Source organism: Pan paniscus, chromosome 11, assembly GCF_029289425.2.
Source record: "Pan paniscus chromosome 11, NHGRI_mPanPan1-v2.0_pri, whole genome shotgun sequence".
Classification (NCBI taxonomy): Eukaryota; Metazoa; Chordata; class Mammalia; order Primates; family Hominidae; genus Pan; species Pan paniscus.
In genome coordinates, this window is record NC_073260.2 from 32534142 (window position 1) to 32560920 (window position 26779).

Genomic DNA, 26779 nt, shown 5'->3' on the forward strand with positions numbered 1-26779 from the left:
TTACAAAATCACTTTTGCTCATCCAAGAAGAGATAGAAGTGGAAACCCATTGCACCCTTCTTTACAGGACTGTCCCATTGCTCATGGTTAAATGTCTGTGTTGTTAAAAGTCATTTTAAGGATGATTTCATGTATACTGGGAAAATGGGAAAAGGTTAGCCATTAGTCTGCAAGAGAGTTGGGCTCCAAGAAGATACACGGAGGGCACATTTTGAATGAGTAAGAACATTGGAAAACCACCAGTAATTGTTTCAGACTGGATTTCACCCTCTCAGCCATTCATCAGTATTACAAAATGGCATCTCTGAAAGGAGCCAATTTAAATCTGCACCACGTTGCAAAATAGATCCTCAGAGTCCAATTGTGGGCACTATTGTAAGTTGCAATAGACTCACACAAACTTCCAAAGAAGGGCATTTGAGAAGGGCTCCCAAGCCCTTGGATGATGGAATGAGAGATGAGAGCAGGAAAGATGAAAAGAAAAGTACAGCTACAAACCCGGGAGCTAACACTTTACTGAATGTCACATGAACAAAATTGGGCTCTGGATCTATGAATGAAACCACGCTCAACCCTGGGCTCCCCAACGTGTTAAATCCAACTAAGAAAAATCCATACTCCTGCCCACTAGTGTATGAGTACAGAGTTTCTCAGAAAGCTGTGGGCCCTGGAGAAGAGAGCAGCTATTTCACAACCCTCAACAATCAAATGCAATGGGGTAGTGGAAAGGGCACTAGGCTGGAGTCGGCCGACCTGAGTTCTAGGCCTGGCTCGGTTACAACTGAACTTTCTGACCTTGTGCAAGTCACTTCATGTCTTTGTGCCAGTTTCCTCTTCAGTATAATGCAAGTGGAAGGAGGAGACTTCATCTAAATGATCTAGGGCCTAAAACAACTAGCTTCTAAATTGGAAGTTCTGCCTGGTGAATATTAAATAACTAATAGTCCTTACTTACAGTGTACATATTTGTCACTTTTAAAATAATTTTGTTAATTTCTACATGAGAAATAATATTTTTGCTCCTCACCCCGAAACTTCAGTTTTCACTCCCTACTCCCTAGAGTTCTTCCACATAACACTAAGTGCCTCTTTTCCTTTCTTTCTTATTTTTTTAAGCAACCTTCCCCCCAAACTAAGACTTGTGCTATTAAAAGAGCTTAGAACTTCCCATTTCCTTGCAAGGGCTAAAATTAAACTGTCCATTCCTTAGGGCCCAACATAACATCTGCCAGATGTCTTGGCATATCACACAAGGAGAGGAATTTTCTTCTAGCATTATCTACTCTCCTCTCTGTTTTCTCATAATCAATTAATAGGTCACCAACACCTAGCTAATGTTTCTCTCAAAGCCATCATACTCCATAAGTATGTGAAACTCACAAGATACTTGCTTTTACACACACTCACACACACTGAATTTTTTTTTTTTTTTCAGTTCACTGGATTTTAGCTTTCAGTCATGGAAATAGTCTCCCTCCACTTCTGTTGAATATACCAATCATCCCAGTCATACATTCATGTTAGATCCTTAGCAGTAAGAGTCCATTATGTATCTCCTAATTGTGACTGCGGCATTATGAAACAGCATCTCTGTTCTCCAATTATCAATTTAGAATATCTGATACAGTTTTATCAATTTCATGATGCAGTGAAGTGTAAGTCTGAAAAAGGCACATACCATAAAGAAGATAAGTAAGGTTACCTTAACCAAGAAATTGCAACATCAAGGAATAATTTACGACAGACTAGACCGTATTAAACTCCATCACACAGAAAAAAGGACTCTTTCCCATTGCAAGTTTACCATTCCTTTCTTTCAGGAAAACCGACCACAAGTACTCTAAAGTCCATTAGTAGAGTTGGATTTTTTTTCTGCTGCTGTCTTCCGGAAGATTCATTAGGAAGAGTAGATAAGTTTTTTTTTTTTTTTTTTCTCTAAAAGTTGTCTCCAACTCAAAAGAGTAAGGGGGAAAAAACAATTCCTCGGGGAATATGGTCAATGAATTAGACTGACATAAATCCAATATGAGAAATATTATGGAATGTGAGGATCCAACAAGAATTTTTTTTATGGCAGGATGCATCATAGCTCACAAATATTTCTCCATGATTTCTCCCTGTGATATATTAGAGCCATGGCAAAAAATTTGCATAATAAGCCACATGAACTTGTCTCATAAACAAAAATGATCTTTGAACTTTGACATTAAATGAAAATGTCTGATTTAATACTTTTTATTTCTCTCATGGTGGTTTATTCAAAATACTTGTCTTAATTCAAATGGGTATGTCTAGAAAAATTCAAAAAACCATGTCCTTAAATATTATGGTGTTTGCCATGCTGGTGAAGGGCATCAGAGATGGATGTGTCTTAGATAACCAGTTAGAATGCATTTCCAAATTCCAAGATGCCTTTTAAATACCTATTTTTTCCCTTCCAGAAAAGTTCAACTCTAAGACGCCAACACATTTGGTTGCAAAGTAAAAAATGTGGAGAGTCAAACAGCTGGACTGACAACCAGATTGTCAGATGTTTCCCCCCTGCTGAAATAAGCAAATGAACCAATTGTCCTGCTATCAATAACAATAAAAAAAGTATCATGAAAGTTTGTTTCAAGATCAATATATAATGTACTTATGTTTACATAAACATACATGGTTAATTAGATGTAAAATTATCTGGTAATTACTTTTCCAAATAACTCTTTATCCATTGCAACTGAACTTCCCAGTTTGGACACCCAGTTTGGTGCATCCATTTATGCATTAGCAAATTTAAATATAATATTGGTGAAATTTCACTTAAGAGCAAAAGTAATGGTATCAAAAGATCATGTTCAAAAATGAATAATAAAAGTTATGATTCCAAGTAGGATTTTTTTTAAGTGCTCTTGGAGAGGCCTAGGTTTTTCATAAAGGAGCAGAGATCTAACAGAAGTATTTTTAAATGAGCATACACGTCAACTGAAACCATACATTTTTGTCTGCACAAACATGGTTTTACTTCATTGACCATGGACAATTATCAGCTAAAGAACCATGTATTTCCCTTCTCCTTTCACACCCCTCAGAAGAACAATAACCCTCAATTAATGACACAACAGTTTGGTTTGAAAAATGTGATGTTGTCATATACAGCACTGTGCATTTACTGAGTGACAGTGCTACCAGCTACTCAACAGAATATAATTACATCTGGAATCTAAAACCACTTCAATATGTACAAAAATATTGTAGACATAAGGAACTTTACACAAAAAAATCTGACACATAATGAGAAAGCAAAGCAAGAAAAATGCTGTTGTAAGTTGCTCACCAATGTGTTCCTTATTTCTGTTGAAGCTGGTACCTTTCTATATTTCTTCTTAGTTGAAAGCAAGGTCCAATTAGCCTCCTTAGAATATATTAACTGGTTCTGAATCTCCTCCAAGTTTTCATTCCACCGTGGAGCCCTCCTCACCTATCTTCAACAGTTCATCTAAAATTCTTCCAACATCTTCCCTCATCCTCAAGATGGCTACCTCACCTAATGGAAAAGCAACATCTTCATGGTTGGCTTTTAAAAATTCCTGAAGCATTTCGGGATTTAGTTCTTTGCTTGGGTCAATTATGTACATTCTCTAAAACTAATATGTGAAGAGCTCCCATCAATGTGTGTGGACTAGGGTAGCACTGGGTCCTTTTTTCAAATTATCCTCACAAAATGTCTTCCTACATGATTAATAAATTCCTCCCAACTAAAAAGGTGAAGATACCTGGACATTAGGTTTTCTCAACTGACATCATGTTTTTAAAATTTGTTTCCATAGCGACATTGTTAAGAAGACATACTGATATTTCTGAAGACTTAAGAGTACTTCAGAACACAGAAAAAAATAGCCGACGGAAAGGGAAAGGGGAAACAAAGAAATTGAAAGAAGGCCTAACATACAAATGGAACGACCTGAAGAGAAATGGAGAACCTGGAGAAACTGGTGTTAGCCAGTCTTAGAGTTCCTCTGAGATCTTGCAGGATTATTCTTATTATTTTTTATATTTGCAGAAATCAACTCAAATCAGACAATAAAGTCTTGCAATGCATCAAAACATGATGATAACCAAACCCTAGAACTCAAAAAAATCTCAGCTTAGGGCCATCACCATCTTCACAAGGAGGAAATCACATTTCCTGGTGACTTTCAGGAGACCTGGAGCAGCTTAAAGTTGTGTGAAGACCTCAGTGGAACTGTTTTAAGGTTTTTGCCTTGCCTTTCCTGAAGGAGGTCAAAACCCTTCAGGTCCACTCAAAAGGAGAAAAAAAATTCCAAAAGTTTACTTTAAAATGGAAACAAACGCCTCAATAACTTGTGAAAGCACTCTTTGGTGGAGAAAAATCTGAGGAACCCTTAAAAGCCCTCATTTCCTTGCATAATGAATAGACAGTGAGGAACCACCACAAGGTTTCCCTCTGGAAAGAGAGAAGGAGTAGGCAAGCAAGCCTCCTCCTCCTCCAGCCATCACCAACAGAGCTTCAAAATGGAGACATCCATAATTTTATAAACACTTCTCATCTCAGCTTTGTCTCCTGGAAACCCGCTCTCCTCCATTTTCTGGTGGAGTTACAACATGACACGGCTTACCTGACTCAGTTCCCAGCTCTTAACCAAACTAGTCACTTCCTCCAAAAACCTGCAAGCAACCTCCAGAAACAAAACCAAAGCAAACCAAACAGCCAACACAGACACTCAGACACAGCCCCCGGGAGCCCTGGGAGAAAGCCCCAACTGGTTGGTCTTTCCCCATCCCAGACGCGTGCTTAAAAATGAAACTTTTTTTTTTTTCTTGGTTGGGGAGGAATATAAAAGGAACTCCAGGCAGCCTCCCTCCCTCCCTCTCTGTAGGTTAGAAGCCACAATGAAAAGAAAACGAGGGTTCCTTCAGGAATGGTGAACAGCCTGGAGAATGAACGTGAGAAGGAGCTTTGTGTTTTGGAGTCTGGACTGGAACCAAAGCAGACAGCTTGCAAATGGAGGACAGGGAGATAAAGAAAGGGAAAGAGGGGCTGCTCCAATGGGGGGCGGCTGCGGCTTCCCCTCGTGCCTGGAAGGAGGGCAGACCCCTGGGAACTGCACCAGGAGTGAGACGCCCCCCCAGGCCCCTGCCTTCCTTTCTGCCTTCCTCAGAGGAAAGCCAAGCGTGTGTAATGGCTTCTCCTCTCCAGAAACCGTTGTCCTCCTCCACCAGACGCTTCTGAACCTCCAGCCTGGAGACAGCTCCTCAGCCGCTCCTGAACCTGCGCCCCCCACCCGGCCGGTGCCCCCCGCTCCTCGCCTCTCTGTTCACCAGCAGCACCGGCACCAGCAGCTGCAGCAGCCACCCCCCGACACATCCCGACCCCGCATCCCAACTTCGGGGAGAGAGAGAGAGAGAGAGAGAGAGAGCCAAATACCTGAGGAAGAGGGGGGGTGCCAATCCGCACGGCTTTGCCATCGGGCGGGGGACAGGCAGACAGAAGGGGGAAAGGAAGGAGAGGGACAGAGAAAGAAAGAGGTCAACCCGCTCAGGTCGGGGCCGCTCGCACGGAGCTCTCCCTCCTCTGACCCTCGCTCGCTCCCTCTGGCTCTCGGCTCAGGTCTCCGGCCTCCCGCCCTCCGCCCCCCTCTGTCCCTACTCCTGTCCCCACACTCGGAGCATCCGTCCTAAGCCTCCAGCTCTCTTCTCACTCATCTTTCATTTTCTCTTCTCTTCATAGAACTACACGAAATTAATTAAGCCACCGCGCTCACTCCCCCCAACAGAAGGAGCAGCCAGCAGGAAAAGCACAGCCACCTCCACTGCCACCACTACCACCTTCTCCTCCTCTTCCTCCTCCTCCTCTTCCTCCCTCGCTTCTCCTCCTCCTCTTCCTCCTCCCCCTCCTGCTCTCCCTCCTCCCCCTCCTCCTCTTCTCTCTCGCTTCTTCTCCTCTTCCAACAGCCAGTCCATGCAGGGGACTTCCTCTCCTCCCCGCTCCTCCAACCTTCCTTGGCCGAATGAATGAGCGCGTTTGTGCCTCCACCACCCCGCGCTCTCTTCCCCGGAGCACTCGGACCACCCCGAGGTGGTTGTTAATTGCAGTAACTTACAGAAGAAGCGTCCCGGCGCCGGGAGGTGCTTCGGGTTCTCCAGCCCCACCGCCTCCTTATCCTCTTTCTCTTTCTCCTCTTCCTGCTCGGGTTATTGTTGTGGAAGTTGTTTGGGAGTCTCATGTGCTTCTGCCGGGTCTCAGCAATGGAGGATCGCCATCTTCCCTGCCTTCCTCGGCTCCTCAGACTCGCTGCAGCTGCAGATGACCTGAGATATCCGTCTCTCTCCCTCTCTCTCTCTCTCCCTCCCTCCCTCTCCCTCTCACTCTCTCTCTCCCCTCTCTCTCCTCTTCTCTCTCCTCTCCTCCCTCTCCCTCGCGCGCTCTCTCTCTCTCCCTCCCTCTGTGTCTCTCTCTGAATAATGAGCAACCAGGGGGAGAGAGAAAGCAAGACAGAAAGAGAGAAGGAAGACAATCTTCTCCTGCCACACAAAACGCCGGAGCACCAGGGGGTGCGCGAAGCCTTTCTAATAACAACAACAACGTGCAGCAGAGAGGAAGAAAAAAAAGAAAGAAAGAAAGAAATGAGGAAAAAGGCTAGGGGAAAAAAGAGGAAGAATTATCCAAGAGCTCGAGAAGAGCAGAAGGAGAAGCTGGAGGAGATGCTGAGGCTGCTGCTGCTGTTCCCCCTCCCCCCTGCTGAACCCCAGAAGGAGGCAAGGTGGTTGCAAAGTTAAGGCTGGGACATTGTCTTTGTCACTCAGAGCCAGGCCAGTGAGATGCAAGAGGAGGAGGTGGCGGCGGCAGAGGAGGAGGAGGTGGTGGTGGAGGAGGGGGAGGAAGAGGAGGAGAAGGAGGCAAAGGAGAAGGAGAAGGGGAAGAGGGAGATGAGATGAATAAAGACCTGCGGAGAAGGCGGTGCGAGGAGCGCGGCCGCCGGGCCGAGACGTGCGCGCTCGCGTCCCGGTGGCGCCCGGCAGCCCTGGCCCGCAGAGGAAGCCCCCGGTGAGGACCCTGCCCGGCAGCTCATAGCGCTCCCACCGTCAGCCCTGCCCGAGGCGCCGAGCCCGAGCCCCAGAGGGTCCCTTACTTGCATCCATCTAGAGGCCAACCTTTGCAAAGAACATACGTGGGGAACTGGAGGTTGCAAGTCTAAACCCAGATCAACCACGTGGGGCTTTTTAATCCCTTTCCAGCTTGCGGTGTGAGTATTTCCAGTGAAAAGCTCAAATTGTCCATTACTGGCACGTATTTTGAAGTCTTCTCTCCTGAAATAAAGGCTCATTGTGCGTTTTATTTCTTTCCTGATATGGAAGGTGGGGGGTGGAGGAGGAAAAGAGCCCATCATTCCGAGCTTCGGAACCACCACTTTCTTTTCCTAACTTGTGAAATGTTTTGACTGCGCACCAAAAGAAAAAAAGAAAGCCTGCTTAAATAACTTTACACCCTCCAGCCCCGCGTTGTTTGCACTTTCTGGCTGATCATCTAAAGGCTCGGAAAGTAACAATCAGCGCTCTTAATGATAAGGTGTCATGGTGTTGAAGACACGCGAGCCAAGATGAAGCTTTCACACCTTGAATTTTTATTTAGTGTAATCTCTCCCATATCATTCTGAACTATCTCTTTTGCAAAGGAGTGGTTCCCCCCCTCCACCACCAGGTCGAAAGTCTCCTACGGTTTTAATTGGACTGGGAGCGGTGGGGGTTGGGGGTGGGGGTTCTACAGTATCAAAAAAATCAATGCAGCAAGTGAGGAGCAATTGAAGTTCAAGGGCATGGGCTGATTGTACCATTTCTATTTCTCGGATCTTGGAGTTGGACATCAACAGCCTCAGGAGAAACGCGCAGCGCGCGGGGCAGAGACCTTAATTAAAGTTTCTTTTGTCCGCGTCTGAATTGGGGATGTTGCTGGATTCCTTTGCATTGAGGAGCGCGCATCCGGTGAAGGCGCGGTGTTAAGGATCCTGGGCAAGTCTGTCCTCTTTAAATACTCGCCCTTTCTCCTCCCTCCCCCCAAGCAACAGTCCGAGAAGATATATACCTATAAATCCATACAATAAAGGAAGAGGAGGAGACGCGCGGAGTTGGTTCCCATCCGATAGCGGGGCTTCATAAACAGATCTAAATCCTCATTTTCCAAGATTTTCCCGACCCTATATTCCTGAGCAGAATCTCTCACCCCGAGGCACGATTTCACCCACTTCCAGTCAACACTTCCTGCCCTTTTCTCCTCCCACTCACATTGAAAAGCTCGGGATCCCTAAAAGGGTGTTGATGGCGGGGGTGATAAATAAATAAATAAATGACAGTCTACGCGTGCGGTGGAGAAGAAAGGAGGGGGAGGGAGAGGAAAGGCGAGGAGAGGGAAGAGAAGTAAGGAGACGAGAACAAGGCGCAGAAAGGACAGAGGCGAAAGGGGAACGGGAGTCACCGAGAAGAGAAAGAAGAAAGGAGAGAGGAGGAGGACGCTGAGGCTGTTCGGGATTGAAATGATCCCGGCTTTGTGCGGCTTTGGGAGGACTCCCCCTTCCGAGTGCCCGGAGGGACCTAGGGAAGTCCTCCTGCCCCGAGCTCCTCCCCACCGGGACCCGGGGGGTGTCTGAGCGCTGGCCGCCGCCACCCCATAAATTCCTCGTGGCAACCGGAGGAAGCGCGCCAGGTCTCCGCCGTCCCTCCACTGTCCCGGCTGATAATTTACCTCTTTGTCTTTAATAAAAAGCTGACTTTTTCTGTCAAGCTCTGCACCGGGAAAATAACAATCGTATTTCAGGTTGAAAGCTCCTATTACTGCTGGGTTTTGGAGGCTGCGATAAAATCTTCATCGACGTGAAGGTACCCTCTGGGTTGGCTTGGGTCGTAAGTCCTAAGATGGGGGCCGTCCTTCCCTGGGGGCAGGGACGTAGGGAACCAGGCGGTGGGGAGGGAGAAAGGAGCGACGAGGTCAGAGGAAACCTTGGGTTTCCAAGGCTCCTGGGGCACCAAAGGGCTTCCCGCAGTCGGGGAATTGAGCCCTGGGGAGGAGCCTTTTGCGAGAACGTGAGCGCGCCGCAACACGCCTCAGACCTCGTAAACCCACTTGGCAAAGACCGGGGAAGCGGCTGGCGGACCGACTGCGGTGAACTCAAGAAATTAACCTGCGCTGCAATTAAACGGGCTGCCGCCCTTTCACACTCACCTCGAGCGACCGAGATAGAGAAAGCTCCCGAACCGGCCGCGGGGGGACCTGGCTCCACCCTCCCGTCCCGGGAGAAGAGGACAAAAAGGGGAGATGGACTTGGAGTAGCCCCGCCCTTCACAGCGCTCCAATCCTTGGAAACCAAACCTCCTCTCCAAGCCTCCACGTCTAGAAGGGACAAAGGCAGCGAGGAGATCCAGAGACCGACGGGGAGATGGTGGCTTTCAGGCTTCTGGTGTGGGTGCATGGGGGAAAGGTACAATGGTTAAGTTTCCATCCCAAATACGGCACCACACGATGGTCTTGAGAAGACACACTCGGTCTTCTGGTTTAGAAGCAAATTGACTTCCTGAAGCTGTGAAGCGAACTATCGCAAAACTCTCTTGCTTCTTGAATGTGGGGACGATACAAATTCAATTAATGATGCCATACACGTAATCTTTTCGACTTTTTAGAAGTCACAAACGCTTTAACTCTCCAATGAAAATAATTGAAAGAGGTTAAACATAAGGGGAATGGGCTTTTTTTTTTCTTGTTTTTATTTGGGACAATTTTTCAAATGATAAAACTGTATAAATAGAAGCTGGGTCAGTCAAGGAAAGCGCCGTGGCTGAAGATTTTCGTAAAAACCTTAGTAAACGTGGCATTTAAGTAACTAATTATGCTTTGCCATTAGCAGACCATTAAGATAAACAGGAGAAAGTTCACACCTCCTGCTATTTCGTTCCCTAAGAATAGTCACAAAGATAATACCAGGCTAGTTGGTGGGTTATCTTCTCCATTAGGAGGGTTAATGTTTAAATTTGTTAATTAAAATACAAAAAATTTGGTTTCCTACACAGCCAACGTTGTGAGGGAAGTCTCACGGGGACATCCTGACTCCTTGAAATTTACCTTTTGTTACTTTATCCTGTGGCATTATCCCCTGGAGTCATATAGGGTTTCAAGACTGTTAATGTTGCAGGGAATGTGAGTGAATATGTTAGAAGTCTGGACTTTCTTCTCCCTTATCATAGGTGACTGGCATACACACTCCTCATAAAGAGAAGTTATGGCTCATCAAAAGAGTGACTTTATGAGCATTAATAGAATAATAAATCTTGTATTTTTAGTTCAAGAAACAGTGAAGTCCTATAATCAGAGTGACCCACGCAAATATGATCCATTCACTTGCCCAACTCTTAACAGGATACGGATAGTCTATAAATCATTTTAGTTTTTAAAACCTTAAAAAAGGAAGGCACCCAAATCTCCCAAAGGAAGGTGTTTATGGGGGGAAAGGGACTTCTAGCAAACCTGCAGGAAGAGATCATGGAAAAACGAACAGTCGGTCCAGAAGCTGATTAGATAGAATTTCCACCGAAACAAGAATGGATAGATGTTCTAATGTCATTGTTTCAGTATTTATGTTCTATCATTTAAAAAGAGAAAAGTCTTCCTGCTTCCTGAAAGCTATACAAAAAAAAAAAAAAAAAAATCCAGTTGATAGCCCCGTTTTCTAAATTCCAGCTGGAAAACTATTCAAGTTGATGATTTTAGCAAAAGAAAGAGTAGGTGAATACAATATGGCTTTTTAACCACATTTTACACATCTCTTTGTGGTATTTCCCTGCCTATGTGAAACTTCCTTTCTATGCAATGCAATGTAGTCTTTTTACTAGTTGAGTTTGCTTGTGATTTTTCAATGAGTTATCTATTTTGAATTCTTGTGATCTTTACTCGTTGGAAATTACTCAGTCTTCAAAAAGTTTTTCTTAAAACTTCAAATTGGATAATTATGGACCTTCCAAATATCAAAAAAGTGAAGTCACTAGCACACCTTCTTTCTAATTTCTTACAGAAAAATCAATATATTGTCATAAACCCATATTTAAACATATATAACTAGGTAACTAGTGTCCATGCCTAGGGAAAAGTGACTAACAGAAGACAAAGGTGGATGATTCATGATTCTGAACAGCTTTCAAAGGAAGAGACACTGCAATAACTTATATTAAACTTACTCCATATGAATCTTTGTATATATGCCTTTGGATACCAAAGATGTTTCGATAGTGATATTCTAAAATTCAAAAGAAAGTCTTTCTTCCATAGGTAGTAGTTAAATTTACAGTTCTATCAAACTAGTTATTGTAATATGTAATGCGTAATTTCATTCAATCATTGAGTATTTGTTTAGCATCTGTATTATGCCATCTCAGAACTGAGTACTAGGGATACGAAGATGAATAACTGAAATGAGTCAAATTTTTGATGCATGATCAACCACTAGCTTCTATATAACATTACTTGGATATAAAACTTCAGATTTTTTACTCAAAAGCAATACCAGGATTTGGCCTATGATGAAACTATAATTAATTTGAATATTTCTGTTCTCACAATGAAGCTATTAAGGAGTAATATTTTGTCAAAATAAAATTTTTGGAGTTCGTTGTAAAGCCAATGTGTTGGCTTAACTCATAATTTAACATGAAATTCTCCCTCAAAGAGATATTTTATTTTATTTTATTTTATTTTAGATGGAGTCTTGCTCTGTCGCCCCAGCTGGAGTGCAGTGGTGCTATCTTGGCTGACTGTAACCTCTACCTCCCGGGTTCAAGGATTCTCCTGCCTCAGCCTCCCAAGTAGCTGGGACTACAGACATGCACCACCACACCCAGCTAGTTTTTGTATTTTTAGTAGAGACGGGGTTTCACTATGTTGGCCAGGCTAGTCCCAAACTCCCAACCTCAAGTGATCCGCCCACGTCAGCCTCCCAAAGTGCTAGGATTACAGGCCTGAGGCACCTCGCCTAGCCAATCTTTTTAAAAGTGCAAAATAACAACCTTAGATCAACTAGGGTTAGATTAACCAAATTCTGAAGACAAGACTCAAGTGAAAGATTGCCCATTTGTTGAAGCATCACTTCCAGCAGAAAGACCAGCATTTCCAGGTTCTTACTATTTGTTCTCTATCTGAAGCTTAGAGAAAGGAAGTGATTTATTCAGGAACGCAGAGCTGGTAAGGAGCAGTCAGCCCTATAGTCTACACTTCAATGGTAGTTTCTCCAAAGTTATCATTCTCATATCATATTCAAGATTTCTTCTTATTCTTTTTCTTTTTTTGGGGGGATATATTTTCACGTAACTTGGTCCTGTTATTTAATTAATATACATTTTTAAAGTCAACTTTAAAAATTTTTTAACTTCATCATAAGCAATAATATTCACAAATCACAGCTCTGATGGGCTATTTATACATTTTCAATGCATATCAAAATACATACACTGTTATCAAAATTGAAAGAAAGATTTTTGGAGTAAAAAATGTCTGATAGTATACTTGCTAAACTGTATGCTAATGGTAAGGAGTGAGAAAGATGGGGAGGAAAGTGTTGTTACAATTTGTGTTTGTGTGTGTGTGTACAAACATGAATCACCTTTATAATTTAAAAAATTTTACAGAAAAAATTATGTGGCATAGTAGTGGTTAGTATATCTCCAAATTAAGTCATTCCTTTGTATATTCTTAATAGGGAATAAAAATTAGCATGAATCTTTTTTAGAGCAATTTAACAATATACATTTAAAGTCTTTAAATGTTCACACTTTAGTGCCCTTAATTCCTATGCTTAGAATCTACCTTAACAGAAATGAAAAAAAAATATATATATATATAAGAAATGATAAAGTAAGTAATCAAAAATAAGTGATTAAGATAAGAGGACTAGTTAGGTAGATAATAATCTATTCCCATTATGACACATTAAGTAGCTTTAATTGTTTGAGAATTTGCAATTAAATAGAAAAATGGTCCAATATTAGGTAAAAGACCTGGATACAAAATTATGATCATGAATTACTTTTTTCAAATTGTATACCCCCAAAATCACCTTGAATGAAAATATACCAGCATGTGAACAGCAAGTTGACTTCTGATTAGAAAAAATTTGGAAAATTTAGAAGGTATAGATAAGCTATGTAAGTTATATAGCTATATAATGATGTTTATATATATATATGCTATGGAGTCAACTGCTTTGTTTGGACTGAATTATCAATTATCTTTTTAAGTATTTAAAAGCATTTTAAAGTTAAATGATAAAACCTACTTTGTGTAAGACTGGTAATTGTAAATGTGTCTCAAGGAACATATTAATACTGCTAATGAAATAGTGGTACAATAACCTTTTCACACAGATATTTTTCCCTTCACAGATAACACAGGAAGAAGGTTTGAGTGGGCATTTTAAATATATTTTATATAGAAAAGAAAATTTAGGACCAAAGAGATTGAATGATTTAACCTAAGGTCTTCCAATGCTAATGGTATAAAGACTAAAATCCAGGTCTCTTAATTCTTACTGTTACATTTTGAAATCTGTCATTCCACTACAGTTGAAAAATATTACCAAATATTAGCAAAAGAAAATTACTAATGGCCAATATGAAAAAAGTTCAACATAGCATTTACATTGTATTAACTATTATAAGTAATCTAGAGATGATTTAAAGTATATCAGAAAAGGTATGTAGATTATATGCAAATATTATGCCATAGTGTATAAGAGACTTGAGCATCCATGGGGGTCCTGGAACTGATATCCTTTGGATACCAAGGGATGACCACATACTGAATGTTTGTGAGTGTGTGTGATTTCCCAGTTGTTAAGAGCATATATAATTCCCAGTTGTTGAGAATATGAAAAAATAGACCCTATAATTCTCTACTGGTGAGACTGGAACTATGAAAAGTTTTATTCTTTCCAGATATATTAAAAGTCTTTTACCCAGGAATTTAACTTTTGGAAATTGATTTAAAGAAATATTCATGACTGTCATCAAAATTTTCTGTATAAAGAGACTCATTGTAGCATTGATATCTAACAGCAAGTGATCAAAGAAGTTATATCCATTTATGTGATAGAAAGTTGTATGCCTATCAAATTCTGTAGGAAATGTCAAATGACACTGAAATATTTAAATGATTTTTTGATAACCAAAAAAACAGATTTCAAAACAATGTATATAGTATTATCCCATATTTGTATGTGTGTGTGTGTGTGTGTGTGTGTGTATGTGTGTGTGTGTGGCTAGGCACTGAAAAATAATCAGACAAGTATAATCAAAGTGTTAATAGTAATTTTTTCCAGGTAATGTCATTTTTTCTAGCAAAGTAATTATGTATACATTATACATTTTTTTCACTCTGGCTTTTCAGATTTTTAAGCTTTTCTACAATGAATATATCACTTTTGCAATTAGGAAAAGTTCAGAGCTTGCAAATAAATTTTGCCAGCATAAAATTTCTTCCATATCATAAGACTGACCAAATCAAATGCTTTTCTAACTTATAATGTTAATTGTGAGGTTTTGTTAATCATTATTTAAACACACACACACACACACACCTTGAAATTCTTGGTGATATATCCATTTGATTTCCCAAACAGCCTTCACTCAGAATTCAGGGTATCCAGTATGCAGTATGCTAGCACAAAGTTGACTTTGCATCTGCAGACTACCAGCCCATGACTGATGCCTTGTAGATTTCATGTTATTTGCCCTTTCACCATTACATGAAATCTACACATACTCTCCTGTCCACTAGGTTGTGGTTTGATTTCTCAGCGCATTACTAATAACAGTGTTTCAAAAAAGTTACTCATTGGTTGTTTTTTTAAGTATCTAGAAGGCAGAACAGGTTTATTTTTAGCATCTTTCTGATGTTTATGTTGAAAATTTGCTCATTCCAAACAACAGGTTTTATGTGACCTTTCAGTGACTTAATGTTTAGAACAAAGATGAAACCAAATCTAGCACTGAACACCTACTCACTGGTTTCCACCTCCTGCTTTTGCTAATGATGACCTTGGACAAGTGTCTTAATGACTCCATGCATCAGTTTCCACATCTGTAAAAGAGGAATAAATTAAATACTGATAGGATTGCTATGAGGATTGAATAACATGTATATAAAGTATATGGGAGTCTGTATCTGTAAGCTGATATGCTCTAAATCCTTAAACCTTTACTGTGAGGCAGGATAGATGAAGCAAGAGCTCTAATTTTGGAATCAAGAGAGGTATCTAGTCTAGAAAATCAAAACCATATTATGTAGCCATGATTTTAGAAAAACAAGCCATTACTATTTAAATAAACAAGACAACAACAATAATTTAAAATTTTTAACACCTAAACATAATGAATGGTATCTAAATTCTTCTATTGCTGTTGATTTGCTGCTTACTAATTCATTTTGCCTTTTGCAAGAACTAATCTACCAGTTATGTGAGAGAGAGTAGGGCAAAAGCTATTATTTTTACGTGTAAGAAAAAAACCTAAAATCAAGGAAGCTTTGTTTGTTGATATCTCAAATACAAGAAACAGTTCGGTATGCTTAGAAAAATCAATATTTTGTAGGAATTGTTATAATAAATATAAATTTTAAAACTACAGCAAATAGGAAACATTTTATTTCACTTCATTTTTTCTGTTAATTGCACAGACCACCACTATTCCTTGGTCTAGCTTCTAGTCAGCAGTGTTCTGCTGGAGCACAATTGGAAAACCACTGATCTATTCCAGATGAGAAAATCGTCTCAAGGAAAAGTGATTTGCCCAGGGTTACATACCAAGTTATTGAAGAAGCTAAGATCCAGACCTACTCAATCCCTCTTCATGGCTATTTCCACTACATCCAGTTTGCCTATCCTAGCAAAAGAGATTTCCTTGAGCTGGTATTGAACCAAAAGCTCAGTTATCTTCTTTCCTCCCTTTCTCACTCCTTCTTTAACTTTCTCCCTCTGTCCCTCTCTGGCGTTTTCCTCCCTCCATTCTTAGCTTCCTTCCTTCCTAAGGTTTCTCAGGAATGAAATCCTGTACTTTATGTGACCAATAATAATTAACTGCTTAGTCAATCAGTACCTAATTTTTATGTTTTCTCTAAATTATTTTGATGACTTTCAGTTCATTTCATTTTCTAACCTCAGAAGATTAGTGGAATAGCTAATTGTGTTCTCTGTATATCTGTATATCAATATCTTCTGTTCTTTGGGAGTATTTGGAGTTATCCTCCACCTTTTTTTTCATTTTTAATCTAAAATGATTTTTATAGGCTTAGGATCAGGAAATAAAAAAGACAAAAGAAACATACGATTTTTCACCTGGAAAAATATAATTTTTTTATTTCACGTATAAATATAAATGGAAAATATAGCACTATTCTGCATTATCAGGGATCATATGAAATACAAATTGATTCTTCTGGTCCTTTTGCATTTATTTTCTAACATGGAACACTCACAAAGGGATTATTTCTATTATTCAAAAAGAAGGACGGTCAATGTTCTCATTTGCCGTATGATGGAACACAGAATTTGAAAGTAGCTGGGACTTTCTGAATGTTAAGAGATTATAGGATCATTTGGTAATCACATTAACTTTGCAAATATTAGAATTGAGTGTCAAAGCAATTGACATGGAGAAAGAACAGCAATAGTGATCTTTATTACCGTTTCCCTTGACTATATAGCCTGTAGCTAGCGTCTGTCCCATTCACTTAGGAGATGGCAAAATGCAAGACAGCCCCAGCTGTCACCTGGACAACTCAGGAACATAACCCCTTATCAGGCAGAGGGATGTAGTGTTTGTAAGAGACGGTGCACAGAGGCTGTGTTTGTGTTTGGAGTCTGGGAAAAGCCCCAACGTACTGCATCAGTAACAGGAATCTCAAACATCTGTAAATGATGCTCACAAAGCATTTCCACACACATTTCGAAAACTGTTCTCACAACTGTGACATGAAGATTATTTCCTCTGTTTTATATTTGGAGAAACCAAGGCTCAAAGTGGTTCAGTGACTTTCCCCAGATCATTCAACTAGCACTGGGAGTTGAACTCAGAACTGATTCCAGATAGCACCCACCAGCTTTCCTCATTGTCAAGTATTAAACTCCTGATATAGCATGGTAATATGTCTTTTGCATTTATGCGTGTATATGTATATATGTATATATACATGTTTTTTGATTATGTAAGTAATACATATTATAGAAAATTTAGCAAACACAGAAAAGTCTGAAAAAAAGAAAAATATTTAACCTTCAAACACAGAACTGTTACTCTTTCCTCTGTATTTCTCCCTTTGTGATTTGACAGTTTGTGTCCTTTGCTTGTTTTTTTTGTTTTGTTTTGTTTTTGTTGTTGAGACAGAATTTCACTCTTGTTGCCCATGCTTGAGTACAATGGCGCGATCTTGGCTCACTGCAACCTCTGCCTCCCAGATTCAAGCGATTCTCCTGGCTCAGCTTCCTGAGTAGCTGGGGTTACAGGCGCCTGCAACCAGGCCAGAATAATTTTATTTTGTAATTTTAGTAGAGACAGGGTTTCACCACATTGGCCAGGCTGGTCTTGAACTCCTGACCTCAGGTGATCCGCACTCCTTGGCCTCCCAAAGTGCGAGTGTTGGGATTACAGGCATGAGCCACCGCGCCCGGCCCTCTTTGCTTATTTTTTACTGGTATGATGTGTGAGTGTCACACTGATTTATGATGTTAATTTGTAGATTAAGAATTTTAGCCCCTTATAATATGTAATAAAATAGTTTTCTTAGTTTTAAATTTTGCTTTTTTGTTTGTTTGTTTGTTTGTTTGTTTTGAGACAGAGTCTCACTCTGTCGCCAGGCTGGAGTGCAGTGGCGCGATCTCGGCTCACTGCAACCTCCACCTCCCAGGTTCAAGCAATTCTCCTGCCTCAGCCTCCCGAGTAGCTGGGACTACAGGCAAGCGCCACCACGCACAGCTAATTTTTGTACTTTTAGTAGAGACGGGGTTTCACCATGTTGGCCAGAATGGTCTCGATCTCTTGACCTCGTGATCCGCCTGCCTCAGCCTCTCAAAGTGCTGGGATTACAGGCATGAGCCACCGCGCCCGGCCTTAAATTTTGCTTTTAACTTAATAATAATATTTTTTGATATATGGAAGTTAAATTTTTGATATATGGAAGTTAAAGTTAAGTTTAAGTTACCAATCATTTTCCTTACACTTTCTACCATGAATATAATATTAGGAAAGCCTTCAGAAATCCTAATAAAATAACTATTCATTAACTTGATTTTTAATCAATTTCAGGAATTTTATCTTCATATTTAACTTTACAATCTGTGTAGAATTTATTTCAACATATGCTATGAGGTAGAGATAAAACATAGTTGCTTTCCAAATTATTAACTGTCACAGCATCATTTAAAAAAAACCTTTTACACTCTTAGTTGAAATGTCATTTTATTGCACACTAAAATTTTATATATCGTAAGATATGTTTCTAGACTATCCATTTGTTTCCATTTATCTGTCCACATTAGCAAATGTGTGTCAGTTTTATTTTTATTTACTTTAAACTGAAAAAGATCACAATATTAAATATTGCTTAGACTTTATTAAATATTTGAGCAAAACTTCCATATATATACATATGTATGTATGTATATATATAAATTAACTTCCCAGACTGAATTCTGTCTGCATGTACACAAGTTTAGCTCATGACCCAAAACAGTGGTTTTTACAAAATCGCAGATACATTAGTGGGTTACAAATCCATTTAAAGCTTTACATGAGCTTTTTTCTTAACATACAGTTGGCCCTTGAAAAACTCAGGGGTTAGGAGCACCAAACCCCCACCACCCTGTCCCCCGCCACAGTCAAAGATTGGTAGATAACTTTTGACTCCCCGGAAGCTTAAGTACTAATAGCCTACCATTGACTGGAAATCTTACCAATAACAAACAGTTAACACATATTTTGTATGTTATATGTATAATATACTGTATTTTTACAATAAAGTAAGCTAGAGAAAACAAAATGTTATTAAGAAACCATAAGGAAGAAAGACTATATTTACGATTTATTAAGTGGAAGTGAATCATCGTAAAGCTCTGCATCCTCATGTCTTCACGTTCAGTAGGCTAAGGAGGAGGGGGAAGAGGAGAAGTTGGTCTTGCTATCTCAGAGATGACATAGGTGGACCAAAAACTGTGTATGAGTAGACCTGTGCAAACTCATGTTGTTCAAGGCTCAACTGCACTTAGATTCAGGATTCTGAGTTTAATAACTTACGCTACTGATCACTGTTAGATATTGTTTCATCCCACTGAGAAAGCAGTAAAGATAATAGAGCAGTGGCTTTAAAACTCATGAAAGAAAAGAGAAACAAGAAAATTCAAGTAACGTAGTAAAAGAAAAGAAAAAAATAAACAAGATTATATAATAGAAAACACGAACACAATGCCAGAAATAAGAATAAGATGTCAGAAATAAAACTGTTTGGTTAATATGTTTATGTCAATTTTCAGAATAAATGTTAATAGATAAAATTTTCTTATCACGATATAGAAACTCATACTGTTACGCCCAATAGATAACCACAAACTTTAATCAAGTTTATTAAATGGGTTGTTCAATTCTATATATTTTTTTCCTTTTTTTGTCTGAGAGTCACAGAATCTGTCAGTTTCTGAAGGAGATATGTGAAATAAGATAGTCTGATAAATGGAAAATGCAAACAGCTCTTTAAATATATCATAAATAAAACTAAATGATCAAAAATGTTTAAAATAAAATAGACTAACCAGAAATCAGGCAAATACTATACAAAAGAAAGCAGAAAATATGGTAATATCAGACAAAATAAAATCCAAAGTGAAAAACACAAATGAAAAAGAGAAGAAAGTTTTAACTGATAGGAGGAATAATTCACCATTTCTATGTACAATATGGCTTCTTAGTATGTGAAGTATAATGTGTTATATATACAAGGAAGAATTGATAAAACTACAATGATAATTGTAGAGTTTTGATATGCCTCATCAAAAAATGACAAATTAAATGATCCTCAAATACAAAGTTATAGAGGAGTTGAATGATACATTCATTAAACTTGATTAAATGGAGGTATGTATAGAACTATGTGTCTGATATTCTTTTCTAGTACCCTTGGAACATTTTTTTAAATGGCCGGTTATTTAGTCACACATAAAAATCTCTACAAGTTCAATAAACATCCAAAGTAGATAACAAACATAATGCAATAAAACTATAAACTTAAAGGACAAACACACAAACCCAAAATACACAAAATACTAAAAAGTTTAAAAAACCTCTTAAAAAGAATACCAAGCCAAAATTGCAGCCTTTTTAAGTAAAAACAACATTGAGAATACTACATATCAAAACCTATGTGATGTGACCCAGTTGTAGTCACGTAAAAATTAATATCCTTAAATTTATTATTTAGAAAATAGAAAATATTAAAAATACACAACCCCTTTCAATTAAAGGAGCTAAAATTAGACAAAAATTTTAAGTAGAAAGTATTGAGTTTTAGAAACAAAATTCTATGGAAATTAACAAGTAAACTCTATCAATTAAACTATCAACTGAAAATCAGGTAAGTCTGATGACAAAAGAAGAAAACACAAATATATAACATTAAACCAAGAATAGAGACATAACTCCACAGAGGAGATTAAAAAGTTATGAGACTATTGTATCAATGAATTTAGAAATATTAGATGAAAATAATAATGTTTTAAAAGTCTACATAATGATGAAAATTGTCTTAAGAGGAAGAAGAAAAAATCAGTTTTTATAGAAAAAAGAAAACATCCCCTAACCCTCACACCAGAAGTGCTAGGTAGATTCTAGTACATCTTACAGAAACCAATAATTCCTGTGTGTATGTATATATATTAAGCCTCTTACAATAACCCTTAGGTAAAAAGAATACCAAGCCAAAATTACAGTCTTTTAAAGTAAAAATAACAGTGAGAATACTACATATCAAAACTTATGTGATGTCACACAATTGTAGTCATGTAAAAATTAATATCTTTAAATTTATATATATATACTCAGATATATATATATTCACTCTTTATTATAAAAGTAATGAATGCTTATTGGAAAATCTAAGAGTACAGAAAGTCTAGACATTAAAGTAAAAGTCCTATACTATTTAAAGATTTTGTGCTCATTCTCTGCATCTAGTATTATTTTGTCATCTCACCATCCAACAAAGCAAATCAAATGCATAAACAACTTTATAGCAATATTACTTGTAAATATGGACTTGAAACTCCTGTATAAAATATTTTATATAAAAAATCTCATGTTGTATGAAAGAAATGATTCTTCATGAATAAATAAGGTTATCCCAGAAAACCAAGGATGCTCAAAACCAGAAAATCTATTGATGTTCCTTATTACATTAATTGAATGCAGTAGACCTACCATGTGATTATCTTGATATATGCCAAATAAGTAGTTGATATAATACTTATTTCTGACTTAAGAAAAAACAACATAAAGCAAAAGTAAATTTTTAGTAATCTAAGACTAGAAGAACGCTTTTTTTATTATCAGAGTATCAACCAGAAATTTATAGCACAAAACTTACTACTGAAATATTACAGGCATTCCTATTAAGGTCAGGAATTAAAAAGAGGAATACCTGCTATTTACTGATACAATTCAACACTTCACTGAGGTTCCAGCCTTTTAGATAATGCAAGAAATAGTAAGAAGTATTAGAAAGATCAAAACCAAAATTCATTATCTGCAAATGCAAATTCGAAACTCTAAAACAAACCTCTAAAAAATTAGAGTTCAGCAAGGGAACTGAATACAAGGAATATATACAAAAATCAACAATTTTTCCATATGTCAGTAATATCTAAATAGGTTCGGATGCATTTAGCTGTAGTTAGAGAAACTGAATTAACCAAAATTTAAACCTTGTTTCCTTAAAAGGAAATCTGGAAAAAGGCAGTTTATCTATATGTTCAGTGGCTCTGTAGTATCTTCAAAGACTTCAGCAGTTTCCATATTTCTACCCCATCATTGCAACTCATTGCCTTTTTGTCTTCATATTTGTAGCTTCATGGCTACATTATGGCTATTCCAACCAGATATAATGCCAGCTCATCAGCATTGAAAGTAGGAAGAAAGAATGGAGATAGGCACAAAGGGGCTTTCCTTGTACCAAGCAGTAAAATTTATCAGAATTTCCCTTATTACATATTTTGTAAAGGTAGGTGGCAAGTGTAGTAGGGAAAGTGAACATGAAGGAAATTACACAATCATTTGGATTGCTATATGACTGGCTTATACCAATCATGATTCATCCTCTGGGAATGGGCACATTGCTACTTCCAAACAAAATCAGAATTCTGTTAGCAAGAGAAGTGGTCAGAGGGCTTCTTGGTAGATGACTCTCAGTATATGCCACTATACGAATTATGACGCAGGTATAAGATATATACCAAAAAATCAATAGAGATAAAATCTCATTTACTCAACTGACAATTTTTTAAAACCCATAAAATATCTAGAATAAACAATAAAGTATGCAAGTCCTATATAATTATATATTTTAAATTTACTAAAAGACTATAAAACATGAAAAATATAGAGACACGTCATGTTCCCATATGAAAAGCCTCAATATGGTAAAGTGTTGATTCTCCATATAATTATCTACAAATCCATAGCAGTCCTAATCAAAGTGACATCTTTTTATTACCTTGATAATTGATCCCAAAATTTATCTGTAGAAGGAAATGAACATTTAGAAAAGTAACACTACTATGTAGACTAACTCCTCATCAGATGTTATAAACATATAGTGATAAAAACAATGTGGTATTGGCACAAGAACAGAATACAATAGCAGAACAGAGAATGGGGCACAATACAGAGTATAAAGTCCAAAGGCAGACTATGTACATATAAGGATTAGTGTGCAGTAAGTATGGTATTTCAAATCAGTCAGAAATAATTCATTATTTTCCATTGAATTTTGAAGAATTATCTCTACTTGGGAAGAAATGGTTATATTTCTTTTTCACACTGTATACATAAACAAATTGCATACAGACTAATATAAACATAGAAAAACGAAATTATGCTAGAAGTCATGGGACAATATTTTTATAGTCTTGGGTGTGAAAGGGCTTTCCTAAGATGACACAAAATCCAGAAGATTGACCAGTTAATCTACAAAATAAACTCTATAGGTGAAGAAATTTAAAGACAAATGACTGGCCCAGTGCGGTGGCTCACACCTGTAATCCCAGCACTTTGGGGGGCCGAGGCAGGTGGATCATGAGGTCAGGAGTTCAAGACCAGCCTGGCCAAGATGGTGAAACCGCATCTCTACTAAAAAAATACAAAAAATTAGCCGGGTGTGGTGGCACGCGCCTGTAATCCTAGCTACTCCGGAGGCTGAGGCAGAGAATTGCTTAAACCTGGAGGGGTGGAGGTTGCAGTGAGCCGAGATCGTGCCACTGCACTCCAGCCTGGGCAACACAGCGAGACTCCGTTTCAAAAAGAAAAAAAAAAAAAGACAAATGACTGACCTGAAGAAAATGTTTACAATATATATAAGAAAGGATAAATGTTATTTGCAAAGTGTTCCAGTAATTTGTTTAGAAAAATTAAATCTACATTTTAAAAAACAGGCATAGGGCATCATCAAGCAGTTGATCTAGGGCATCATCAAGCAGTTGATCGAGGGCATACAAAATGAGCAAAACGTTAAAGAAGACACTGTTGGCCAGGCGCGGTTGCTCATACCTGTAATGCCAGGACTTTGGGAGGCCGAGGCGGGCAGATTGCTTGAGCTCAGGATTTAAGACCAGCCTAGGCAACATAGTGAAATCCCGTCTCTACTAAAAACACAAAAATTTGCAGGCATAGTGGCACGCTCCTGTGGTCCCAGCTACTCTGGAAGCTGAGGTGGGAGGATAACCTGAGTCCCGGAGGTCAAGGCTGCAATGAGCTGTGATGGCAACACCGCACTCCAGCCTAAGCAACAGAGTGAGAGCCTGTCTCAAAAAAAAAAAAAAAAAAAAAGGCACTGTATCTTTAAAGACTACATCTTTCTGTCATTATTATTGCATTTATATTTTGTTATGTTTATATATGTTATCATATAAGTGTGTAAATGCATAGAAGAGTGTCTAACAGGATGTTTTTACAGATCATTTTTTATAGGTTGGAGGATGGAAGGGGGTTGAAGGGGGTGAAGAAACAATAACTATAAAAAGAAGTTTTAATATTTTGGTCTATATATTTCTAACTGCTCAAAACTTTCAAAATAAGCATATATCATGTTGCTTTTGCAATTAAAAATATTTGTAAAGGAATCGTTTAGCATTTGGATTAGTCAGACTAAGGTTCAAATCCTATATATTACCACCCAATGGCAGTGTGACTTGAATATTTTTAAGTTCTCAGACACTATGTTTCTTGGTCAACAAACTGGGTGAAACATTACTTACTTCATAGATGTGTGAACAGACCAAATAGAATTAATATTATTATTATTATTTTGATACGGAGTCTCGCTCTGTCGCTCAGGCTGGAGTGCAGTGGCGTGATCTCGGCTCACTGCAAGCTCCGCCTCCCGCGTTCACGCCATTCTCCTGCCTCAGCCTCCCGAGTAGCTGGGACTACAGGCGCCAGCCACCACGCCCGGCTAATTTTTTTTTTTTTTTTTTTTTTTTTTTGTATTTTTGGTAGAGACGGTGTTTCACCGTGTTAGCCAGGATGGTGTCGATCTCCTGACCTCGTGATCCGCCCGCCTCGGCCTCCCAAAGTGCTGGGATTACAGGTATGAGCCACCGCGCCCGGCCCCAGACAGAATTATTATGAAAAACACCTGGCCCGTAGTAGGTGCTAAAAAATGTTAGTTTCTTAAATAGCTATTTAGAGACAAATAAATTATAATCTTTATCATTTGCTTTGTTTATTTGGGCTTAAAGGAAGCATGGTTTGATTAAGCCGATTTGAGCAAGCATTTGTACTTGAAATTTTCATTGAAAGATGGCAGACATGGTCTTATGTTTTCAGATGAATTAAATATTTAGTTATTTGATCATTCATTCGTTTATACAGTGATACAGTATTATTTACTATATGTCAATCAATGTCCTAAACACTTGGGGGTGTGAAGTTAAACAAGAGATACTCTTTCTTTCTGGAGGAGCCTGATAATTGCTTTAACTTTATGCTTTTAACTTAGTGAGAGAAATGCAATTCTAGAACCATTCATAAAATGCTAAAGATATAGAAAAGAATAATGTTGAGAAAACACAGAATTAGAGAAGCTTTGAATTGAGTGGGACCAAGTGATCATTTTTTCAACTTCCCATTCCATGCAAAAATCCCTTCTATAACATTCTTAGAAGACTGTCAAATACTGTCTGCTAGAATAATTATTACAATTTATTGAATATTTACTGTTGTTTCAGGCACTGTACTAACTCCTCATAGAAATTATTTCAATTCTGTCTATGGCTACACTACCCTGAACGTACTCGATCTTGTCTGATCTTGAAAGCCAAGCAGGGTCAGGTCTGGTTAGTACTTGGATGGGAGAAATTATCTCAGTTCAAACATCACAAAAAATCTGAAAGCCAGCTACCATTATACACAATTTACAGACAGAAAGTAATATCCAGAGAGGTTAAGTAACTTGTCTGAGTCCCTACAGCTAATTAACAGGGCTAAAATTTGAATCTAGGTCAGCCTCATCTCAGAACTCAAGTTCTTAATCTGAACTAATACACTATTGTCCTCACAGCTGGAACACTTCCAATGGTAAGAAACTCAATATATCAAAAGGCAGCTGTTTTGCTTCTTACAAAGTTCTTCCCTATAGAGTGCTTGACTCTGTCTTGTAACATCGTTCCACACCCCAACAAGCATCAAATGACACCTCTGTTTAATTGGACCTACTAAGAGTACAAAGATGCTTAAGACATGGTTTCTACCCTCAAACAGTTTATAATCCTGATTTTTCTCTTTGGAGGAGCATGGAACACCTGCCCCTTCTACAGGAGAGCCCTCCAAAGATTTACAAACAGCCTACCCCCACCCTCTTCCAAATAAAAAACACTTTACCTCCAACTGAATTTCTGATATTGTGCATCAAATAGCCTCAGTTCCTTCAATTGTTGCTAAATTTCCAGAGGTTTTGCCACCTCAATTTTCTTTCTTCAGATGTGTACTTGATACTGTCCTTAAAAGACAGGGTTTTCAAACAAAACAATACAATGTCATGGTAGTACAGAGGAACTTTAGCAGATTTTCATTTGAATATTGACTTCAATTAATATTGGCAGTGATAATTCTAGCTTTTTCTAACAGCGTTATTTATTTACTTACATTAAATGAACTTAACATGACTCTACCACTCTGTTGACCCCAACCTCTGTGGGTTTGTTTTTTTGTTGTTGTTGTTGTTTGTTTTTGTTTGTTTGTTTTTACAAATACTGGTCTATCCAGATCTTGGTTTTTCTCCTTCACTTTGAACTTATAAAATCAATTTTTTTTTCCCTAGGCTTAGCTCAGCTGAAGAGTGAAATCAAATATTAAATTCTTAAATCAAGACTTTATTACTATCCTTGTTAAATACAATCTTTTAAGAAATGTTTGGTCTATCATTTCAGACTGCCAAACTTTTTTAGTCTTGATATTGTTTTCCATTTTATTATATATCTCCCAGTTGTATGAAATC

At 38.5% G+C, this 26779-nt stretch overlaps 2 protein-coding genes across 9 annotated transcripts in view; one reads left to right on the forward strand and one right to left on the reverse strand.

The window, feature by feature from the left end:
* The window catches only part of ZNF462 (zinc finger protein 462), a 153603-nt gene extending 144326 nt beyond the window's left edge, over window positions 1-9277 (reverse strand). For 4 of the 8 annotated variants that reach the window (XM_034967931.3, XM_034967930.3, XM_034967929.3 and 1 more), the window contains exon 1: window positions 6105-7399. The gene's annotated coding sequence lies outside the window, so the exon portion shown is untranslated. Of the gene's footprint in view, window positions 1-3316; window positions 3527-5428; window positions 5614-6104; window positions 7400-9217 lie in introns of those variants that run through there. The other 4 variants (XM_034967926.3, XM_034967925.3, XM_008963287.5 and 1 more) reach the window with 4 other exon arrangements.
* Window positions 8875-14129, forward strand: LOC103784844 (uncharacterized). The gene has a single exon (XM_034967932.3). It carries the CDS (start codon window positions 8911-8913, stop codon window positions 9484-9486), a length of 576 nt encoding a protein of 191 aa, XP_034823823.1. The 5' UTR covers window positions 8875-8910; the 3' UTR covers window positions 9487-14129.
* The last annotated feature ends 12650 nt before the right edge of the window (window positions 14130-26779 follow it).

Bases quoted from the DNA above. Each gene is read 5' to 3' on its own strand.
- LOC103784844 (XM_034967932.3), top strand. From the start codon at position 8,911: ATGGGGGCCGTCCTTCCCTGGGGGCAGGGACGTAGGGAACCAGGCGGT.